The 9,897-nt window shown below is 35.3% G+C and overlaps 1 protein-coding gene and 1 long non-coding RNA gene across 3 annotated transcripts in view; one reads left to right on the forward strand and one right to left on the reverse strand.

Annotated features, from left to right (window-relative positions):
* LOC114464336 (uncharacterized) overlaps positions 1-4,547 on the reverse strand; it is an 11,503-nt gene extending 6,956 nt beyond the window's left edge. The window contains exons 1-2 of the long non-coding RNA XR_003674178.1: positions 4,374-4,547; positions 3,850-3,852 (exon numbers count right to left, since the gene is read on the reverse strand). This is a non-coding gene — a long non-coding RNA (uncharacterized LOC114464336). The remainder of the gene's footprint in view (positions 1-3,849; positions 3,853-4,373) is intronic.
* Positions 1-8,857, forward strand: part of cacna2d4a (calcium channel, voltage-dependent, alpha 2/delta subunit 4a) — a 101,228-nt gene extending 92,371 nt beyond the window's left edge. Inside the window, exons 33-40 of one of the 2 annotated variants that reach the window (XM_028448373.1) lie at positions 519-594; positions 710-762; positions 1,995-2,050; positions 2,420-2,440; positions 3,405-3,525; positions 5,896-6,011; positions 6,869-6,951; positions 7,750-8,857. In XM_028448373.1, the coding sequence (XP_028304174.1) occupies positions 519-594; positions 710-762; positions 1,995-2,050; positions 2,420-2,440; positions 3,405-3,525; positions 5,896-6,011; positions 6,869-6,951; positions 7,750-7,845 (622 nt within the window). In that variant the 3' untranslated portion in view covers positions 7,846-8,857. The remainder of the gene's footprint in view (positions 1-518; positions 595-709; positions 763-1,994; positions 2,051-2,419; positions 2,441-3,404; positions 3,526-5,895; positions 6,012-6,868; positions 6,952-7,749) is intronic. The other variant, XM_028448374.1, reaches the window with a different exon arrangement.
* Positions 8,858-9,897: the final 1,040 nt, after the last annotated feature.

Raw genomic sequence — 9,897 nt, forward strand, 5'->3', positions numbered from 1 at the left:
CTATACAGAGTTAATTGGGTTGGCATATAAATCTTATTTTCATGTATGCACCAGTGCCAGCCTTTAGGTCACCCAGTGGCATTTGCACTGTTGATAATTTAATAATAATTCCTCTCTCTTTTCTCACGATTATTCGGCGTCTTGACATTTTCCCCCCGTTTCTAGTCTTTCCCCGTCTTTTATGTTTGAAGGCCTCATGAGTGAGTGCTATTTTTAAACGGCTAAAAGATTTTCGTCATGCTTCATTTGACAGGGTATTACATAACGGGTTTTGAGTACATCAACTTCGCTGGCGATGTGTTTGCTCTGGATGTGCGCCTATTTATTTGTGTGTTTGTGCATAAAAAGCAAAAATAAAATCATAAGCTACAGGAAAGTCACAGTGAGTCCATACAATGATTTAAAAACAGAACTTAACTTGTTGTTTTTTTCTTATCTTGAGCTACGATCTGGGATCTATAAAGAGGTTTGGTGCAAAATCAATGAAAAACAAAGCCTTTTTTTCTGTATATCTACAGGGTTTCTTTGTTCGACTACCAGGCCATGTGTAAGATGAACCTACATTCTGTCAGCAGCACACGTCCTCTCCTCAGCGTACGTCTACACAGCCTACACACACACACACACACACACACACACGCACACTAATATTCTCATTGTAATCCAGTCAATTCTGCCCTAAATACCTCCCATGCATCTTCATCTACAGCCGTTCTACGGTTTGGCTTCGACACTCAAGTGGTTCCTCTCCAACTTCCTACTGTAAGTGTTGCTAGGGGCAACCAGAATTGACCGGTTACTTTTTGTTACAGGGTTTCCTAAAGAAAAGGAAAGCAGTGTTTATTAAAGGAGGTCTAAGGTTTATAATGAAGAGCAAATAGACTCATTGTCCTTATTCTAATCTTGTAACTTAAAACTAATAATTGGTAATGTCATTAATTTTGGGATTGTTTTTTTTCTTTTCTTTTAATAATAAGTAAATAAATATGTGGAGTTCTACCTCCTGGCCCATTTATCAGGACTGTGTGCTTGCAGCATCATTTCTTAACTTAATTGTGCCATTTTTATCTCAGTCCTTGTTTTTTTCAAGAGAACAAAGACTTTTCTTTATTTACTAATGTTAGGGAATTAGTTTGGAAAATTCCCAGCAGCTTCAATAAAACACCCATGCAGTTATCCAGTTGGAAGGTAAAAACAGCAACTAAAGCAACCATTTATTGCTGAATAGCTTGAGGACCTGAATGTATATTCCCTTGACAAAAACGTTCCTGTCCCAGTTTTTTTTTAAGCTGCATGCAGTCTGCTCTAAACTGATGGCTTGTTTAAAATATAAATAAATAATACCCAAAATGTAATCATTTGTTAATAATGTGTGTATATGTGTATATTTTCTTACATATATGAAGGTAAGAGAAAAAAGTTACCAAAAATGTCAAGGTTTTCCAAAAGGCTTTAAGAATATATACGATACTGTATATACTGTATAAACACACACACACACAAACACATATTGACACATTTGTGTATGATACCACTCTCTACATTGAAGAAATAAGCCCTTTAATCTATAAATCATTGACTCACTCTATGATGTAATAAAAGTATTACACTATTAAAAAGGTGAAAAAAAAAGTGTTTATTGTTTTGGGCTCAGCATCATCTTACAATATTTACCAGTTGTAACATTTTGGGTTTTATTACATTTTTATTTTTATTTATTTTACATTTCAGGCTCATTACTTTCTTACATTATTGACCAGTTAATACATTTTAGGTTTTATTACATTTTTATTTTTATTCATTTTACATTTCAGGCTCATTTCTTTTTTACATTATTGACCAGTTAATACATTTTGGGTTTTATTAAAAAAAAAAAAAAACAATTCAGGTCTTGTTACATTTGGTGTTGTCACATTTCTGGCTTTGAACCGATTGCTGTTTTATTGATTAACTCTTACTTTGTCCACTCTGCTTTTCTTTTTCATTTTGCAAAGGATTCTCTTGGAGTTTAATTTCTGCAGTTTCTGGCACACGGACCACTTTGCTGATGGTGAGCCCACTTAGAAAACATAACAGTTTAGGCAGTCGCCACTATTTAGTTATTTGTAAGTTCCACAGAACAAAACAAACACTAACATTTAACTTCAATGAGAGATGTCTTGGTATCACTATCAATATGTCACCCAAAGAAAAATCCCTGTTTCGCTTCCATCTATCTCCCCTGTGCTGTATTGACAAACTTGTATGTTACGCCGTATGTCTCCATCCCACATCGATCAGCTGTGTGGAGATCATTACAGAATAACGACGTCGTGTCCTCTCATCTTCCTCCCTCTCCTCTGCCTCTGTGTGTCCATCCATCACGCTCCCACCCATTCATCATCTGCTTCCTACCATCATCGTCATCCCCGTCACTCAGCCAAGCCATCTTCTTTCAGCTGTGAGTATCTGGTGTATGTTTGAGGATGAGCTGTGTCTTATCGTGTTCATAGGATGCTTTTAAAATGCAGTGTCTCTGATTACATAAGTGGCTTTCAGTAGGAGAATCAGTAAAAACAAGACACAAGCCTTGAGTGGATTTTGGATCCAATACTAAATCTTTTAGAGGCCAAACCACAAAACAACACCAGGACTAACAACCAAACCCGTGTCCTTTTTATAACCCAGTTTTTTTTTTTTTTTAACCTGAAATGAACCAAAGAAGAAGCAAGGGTTAAATGATGGAACCAAACTCACCAGTTTAAAAAGCTTTTTAAGTCATATCATTAATAAGTGTAAGAAAGAAGAGCAATAATTTTATCTTGGACAGCAATAATATATATTATGTACATAATGGTATAAAATATATGCATACTTAGTAAACATAATAAATGGTATAGATTGTGAATGAGAATATTATTTATTGAAATTTGTCCACACTATATTTTCTATATATTTTTATTTTATTGTAATTGATGAAATGTGTATAGTAAATATTAAATAGTATATTATTAATATTATGTACATGTCCTGTACATGCATGTGTATGTATAAACTGTATATATACAACTTTGTGTAGAATATATATTGAATGCATATTGTAAAACTAGTAACATTAGTTTCCTAATTATTATAGTATTTTTTTATATTACCTTGTTTTGTTTTTTGTGATGGGGTAGGTGTGGATAAGCTTTTGCTTCAACCTAGATTAGTTAGATAATTGAGTGTTTTTTGTTTTTCTGAAGACTGCCAAAATAAAATTCAAATTTAACGACATTTTGTCGCATTTAGACATCTCCCCTCGTCCTAAACGTCTCCCCTCGTCTCAAACACTTGGCCTGGCAGTCACCATTGAAGGCTGCGCTTGTGCACGTTCACACAAACTCATTAATATTCCCTGTGACCCCTATCTATCTCTCTATTAGCCTCGGTTCATAAGAAAAAAGGAGATATCTTGCAGCCATGTGACACCGAGTACCCCAGCTTCATTTATGAGCCGTCAGTCAAAGAGACCAACAGTATCATCAAGTGTGGACGCTGCAAGAAGTAAACACACACACACACACACACAGTTCTCTAAGCCCTTGACCAGTCATATTAAATTGTCCTTACAAAATCCATTTCTTCAGCTTCCTAAGGCTGTGCATACTAAGAGTTTATACTGGACTACCAAGAAATAGGGAATAAGTAGAGAACTGACTTATTACATCAGGGTGTGTGTGGCGGTTGGGGAAGAATTTGGAAGCATATGGAGAGTTAAACTCAGAAAAACAGCTGGATATCGATTAGTGTTGTGCCGATACCAGTACTAATATCGGAAGAGGCCCCGATACAACACTAAAAGGCTGGCATCGCTATCAGTGTAAGTACTAACTAACACGCCGATACCATTTACAGCATCAAACTCTTCTTCAAACGCAGCTATTGGCCTGGAACTGCCGCTCTGAATCAATCGCTGCGCTGCGTTTTCATGTTGTAGAAAAACTAACAACAAAGTGTCTATTGATACGGAAACGTATGTTTTCCAGACCTTTTCTACATAAGTATAATATGCTTCTGTGTTTCCACTGTGCCAGGATGGCTGAGTAGTCTAGGGCGCCACACTTCCTTCTGCTAAATGCGGGCATGCACTGTGCAATGTTTTGGCTTATTTTGAGCCGATTTTCGACTCGTGCGTCTATTTAGTGGGAACGTGCGAGTCTCAGCTAAATCTTGTGTCGTGCATCGTGTAGTATACATGGGGCCACGAGAAGCGATGAACACCTCACGACCAGCTCCCGATCAGCAATCGTATGGTCGTAAGGAAATCAAACATGTTTGAAATCCAGTCGCTCATCGTGAGGGTATCTCACAGTAGAAGCAGTGCAGCGGACCGGCTTACCGTAAACGCTCACACTGTGCATGCGCAAACACCGTAGGACTGCTGTAAAACTGATGGACTGTAGTGCCCACGTCTGTCCAGCCAGCTCCTGGTCCATCACATCGCCGTCTTTTCTTTTTTAAAGCTCTTTTTGCTGAGATTTGCGAGTGTCTCTCCACTTCCAGGGTTTTTCTTCTTCGTCTGTTTTAATGGCGACGCTTCAGAGTTGTTCTTCTTCTTCTAAGTTGTACGTTGCATTTCCCGAAACAAGACCCCGACGTGTCGTGTATAAGTGTACAGTGTGAGCAGTCAGATCGTGTCAGACTGTCGGTCCATATAGTGCGAGAATATGAATCGTGAGCTGCACACATTCGGGCTCTGCACATGAGTCGCACAGTTTGAGCTGGAGCTGAGTACAACGATTCAAAAAATCGCACAGTGTATCTTAGCCTTAACATGGGTTCAAATCCCACTTTTGTCATATATTTTTTTTCATTATAGCATATTTAACATGGCAAATTCCACCTTTAAAAATACATATATGAAATAAAAATAACATTTTAGGGTATTTCCTGGGTTAGGGCTGAAATAAAAGGGTTAGCGAGGTAGCTGAAAATAAATATGAACTAAAATAAAACTGAAGGAACTTTAAGTCACGTGGTGCACCGATCACGTGAGCTAAACTGGCCAATGAGGGGCGCTCCGTATGAATAGACTGGCAAACAGCCCTACTCATGAGAAAAAATGTCGGCAATTTCCAGGACCTGATTTTTGGCGAAAAACAGGTCATATCTTTTTTTTTTTAAGAACATAGAGTCGACATGTATCGGTATCGGCTGATATTAAGCAACTGGGTATTGGCATCAGGACAAAAAAAAAAAAAAAAAGAAAAGGTATCGAAACAACGCTAGTATTGATTCAGATTTCCCAAATCAATTCGATTCACAAGAGCAATATTTAATTCAATTACATTTTTGATTTATTTAAGGATATTTCAGTCACAGTACCAATTTTACTTGAATATGGAGGTTATTCTCAGATATCTAATGCTGTAAATAGTAGAAAGTAACTCTAACTTGGTGCAGTATTAAAAGATATTCATGTTTAGATTAAGAATTAAGCTCACAGCACTGCATTACACACATTGATTTTAGTATTTTTGTGAATCGACATCAAGCCATTCAAGGGAAAATCTATTTTAAATCAATTAACAGATTTTTTTTACAAAGTGAGGGACAGAAACAAAGATGATAAACAGTTTTCAAAGCAAGGAAAAAAAGAAGGGCAGATATCTGTGATCACAGGTTGAGTGTGAACACCCTCATGAGGAGGACGGTGTTATAACAGCACAACACGTAGCAATATGAGGAGCTTCTTTACCTATTACCTCTCAATGACGTCATAATAAACAAAAAATGTGAACACTTTTACATATATTCTTTCCTTTTTTGATTGTGATGTTGTTTTATATGAATGGTAGGCTACATTGTGTCTGCCTGACAGGATGCACTGTCACTGTTTCTCTGTATTAAACACTTTCCTTGTGATTATTTCAGGATGTTTGTAGTGCAGCAGATCCCTGACAGCAACCTTTTGATGTTGGTGTCCCAAGCTGACTGCGACTGCTCAAGGCAATTCCCAGCATTAACCATGGAGCCCAAAGAAGTCAAATATATCTTTGTATAGTAATGAAATGTAAATAAAGTAAAGTGGGTTTACTGCACAAGATCCCTTTGACACAATGAATAAATCTCCCTGACAATAATACATACAGTAATGACCTCCGCTAAGTAGGAGATGTTTTCACCCACGTTAATTTGTTTGTCTGTTAGCAGGATGACATCAGAAATACTTGACGGATTATGACAACATTTTTATCAAAGACATACCTTACACCATGGAAGATTCCATTACATTTTGGAGAAGGTCCAGGGTAATAAATGGATTCTGGATCGATTTGAGAAATCAAAAAATCCCCATCTCTCATCATTGGCTCACTGTCAAAAATCCATATTTCAGTTTGCAAATTATCGATTTTTATCAAATTTCACTCAGTTATGTCAGGTTGGTTCCTCAATGAACGCACCAAGTTTCATCCAGATCGGATCCAGATTGCCGATTTTATCGTGGTTTTTTAATAAAATAGGGGTGCCCATCCATTTAGACCAACTGTATCTTTATTAATGAAGCTTTTGTTTTTATTATATTTGTTCATAAATATCTATTTCTGTGAAGGGAGAAGGTATTTTTTAACGATTACATTTGTTGCTGATAATATGATTATATTTTACTTGAGCATCATCTCTGTTTACGATCATCGGATATTAATGAAGCACTTTTAGCTTTAGTAGCTGTAAGCGTGTTTTTTTTAATTTCTTTAGTAACCTTTTTAAGTCATTCTTCCTGTGCACTCATGGTCTGCTTGAATAGTTAGAGATAAAACATTGACTTGATTCTTGAACTGAAATGTGATTGGGGGTTAAAATGAACCCTTTCAGCAGTGAGTGTTTGTCCTTGACTCCTGTGCACATAACGCCTCAGTAAAGTGTGACAGGATGAGGTCACAGAAGATTCGACGACGCCCTGAGTCGTGTCACTCGTTCCATCCACAGGTCAGCTTCACCTCGACAAAGAACACCCTTCTTTTCCTGTCTTACACCAGACTAGGGCTGCGCAATTTTACTTTAAAAAAAAAAAAAATTTGATTTTTTAAAGAAAAATTTGCGTTTCGATTTGATTTTCAATTATTTTTTCAATGCACTTAAAAATGACTGCAGACATCAGATATAGTGTATATTGCAACTTTATTGCTGTGATTGTCCTCAAGAGTTAAAATACATAGAATAATCCCAAAATAAAAAGTGAATTAGCCTCTGTCATTCAACAATATCAAGCTTTAACCCAGGTTTAAGCAAAAGTGCAACAGTAACTTCGCAGTAGCTTCAATTTTCTGATTAAGAAATCAAATAACTACATATTTTATAACATAACATTACAATTAAAAAAATAAAGTCTTCCTTTTGCATCTCAGCATAGTGTGAATAAAAACGTAAACATGCCTGTGGCACACACATAGCCTACTCAAAGGGTAAACAAATGTAAACAAAGAGGGGGGGCGGGCTCACATCGCGCTACGGTAACCCTAACAAGGACAGAACGCGAAAAAGTCCGAAAAAACTGTGGATGAAAATAAAAAATAAAAATTTAGACAAAAAGAATTTAACTCGAATTTGAAAAATAAAAATTGTATTTTCCTACAAATTCGATAAATCAATTCAATCGATTTTTTGCCCAGCCCTACACCATAATTTGTCCAAATGTACCCTGATTTTATAGATGTATGTTTAACTCTGTGTGTTATGTTTTTGGTTATTTTTCATATGACGTGTTGTGTTTTTACTTTTTCATAGGAAAATGCCAACGACTGTGGAGGAGCTTGTTGTATATCATTGTCAGTCACTCTCTTCCTCAGCTGTCTCTTCTTATCCGCACTTCTCTCCAGATGATGGAATTTTTTATCATTGTTGTTATTTTTGAAGGAAAATACGACTCATGCAAACAAGAAACCTCTGGGTAAACATTTAAGAGACTTTGTTCACCCAAAGTAGATTTATCAAGCAACTCTACACTTTCTTCCAACCCCATCTCACTCAAAACACTTTCACAGTCAGAACATTTGTTGGCTGAATCCTCGGATGCATTTTTTCTTCATGAAAATATGCAGTGGATGAAAGAAAAAACAAAAAAGTAATAGGTTGTTGTTGCTATGGCTACTTTTCAGATTTTTTGGTATGATCTCAGGCAGCACTTTGTGTCTATGCATGAAAAGAGACTGAAGAAGTAACAATGAAATGCATTGATATGAGGTTAATAGGTCACAAGCTGTTTAAGGTAGCCCTGAATGCATATTATATATGCGTTGGCAAGCATAGAAACTGTTGGTACACAAACACACCTGATGCTTTATCGTTCAAGGTTCCTGTGTGTGTGTTTTTTATCGTTAAAAGATCTTATTCTGAGCTGCGGAGAAGTGGGATACAGCACATTCATATAATAAATGGCTTGTGGATAACAACATGGTAATAAATGAATCATTAAGTAAAATTTTGTTGATAAAGATAATATTTTTTATGTCACAAACTTAAAGATTAATGACCATTTTTATATGTTTGCTTTTTCTCTATCATTTGTGTGTGTGTGGTTGGGTGTGTGTGTGTGCACTGATGTTACACATGTTTGTGTAATGTTACCTTATTTAAATACAGAGAAGGTATTGCATGTATAAAAAAATATACATTTGCACATTTACTACCAGGCTGCGCTAAGGTTCACAGTTGAAACTGTTGTGGTGAGTTGATCCTCCTACTTTTTATCTTTCCGTGTGTTCACCTTGTGTGCTTAATTTTATTTTTATTTTAATAATTATTTAGGCAGGTGGACTCCTTAAAACAGGTCTAAATACTCTATACAGATCTGCTGGAGAAACAGAAACCGACTGGCGTGTTGTCCATGGTGTATCCAGCCTCATGTCTTTAATATTTTCCTATATGCAAAGATTTTTTTTCAAGTTTTCCTTTTTTTTTTTTTTTTCTAAACATTTTATTTTCAACAAAATATCCAAACGATGTTTGTTTTTTTGACATATTAAACTATAATGTAAATACAAATATTAACCATTTTCATGGAAATCCAAATGCACAGGATAAATTGTATATATTTGCTTTTTTATTTTATTTTGTTTTTTGATATTTTGAATGATTTATTTACATTTTACCATATTTTGGCCAGCAAGTGTGCAATGAACTTTTTTTTTTTTAATATATATATATGTTCCAATCATTATAAAGTTCAGTTTACTATGTTGTAAAAGTACCTTGAGTTTTGCCTGTTCATAAGATCAATACAGAAGCATTCTGTGTATTTGTTTTTATGCATTAAATGTGTTTGCACCGTCATGTTAAGGACAAGACATCATTAATCACCCTTTTTTTTTTTACTTTTACTTTTTGACTAAAGCTTTTCTTTGTACAAAGTAAATAAAAAAAACTTCAAATGTTTTTGTACATTATTGGTGTCTGCATTGTTTGATTTTTAATGTGCAATTAACCTTATTATGGCATATGCAAACCATTTTGCCCACAAAAAGAGTTATTTTCTGCTACCTACTGCCATCTATTGACAAGGAGGAGGTTGGGAATATTTTTAGATGATGATATTTTAGAAAAGCTAATTCAAATGAATTTAAATAATAATTTTGGTCACAAAAATCTCATTTTTTCAGGAATTCTATTATTACTGTAAATGGGTATATCCTAAAAAATAGGCCTCAACCTAAGAAGCAACTAAAAATTACAAATGTATAATTGTCCTTTATAAAACTGTAAAATCCACTTATTAAAGAAGAAATACAAAAATATACAAATTGCAACAGCAAAGAGATGTTGGTGATTTATTGTTAATGATGTATTGGCTCCATATGGTATATAAAAAAAAAAACTTATGTTTAAAAATGCCATTTTTGCATTGACTCAAAGTGTTCGCACGAGAGCAAAATTGAA

Source organism: Gouania willdenowi, chromosome 6 (assembly GCF_900634775.1).
Source record: "Gouania willdenowi chromosome 6, fGouWil2.1, whole genome shotgun sequence".
NCBI classification, from domain to species: domain Eukaryota; kingdom Metazoa; phylum Chordata; class Actinopteri; order Blenniiformes; family Gobiesocidae; genus Gouania; species Gouania willdenowi.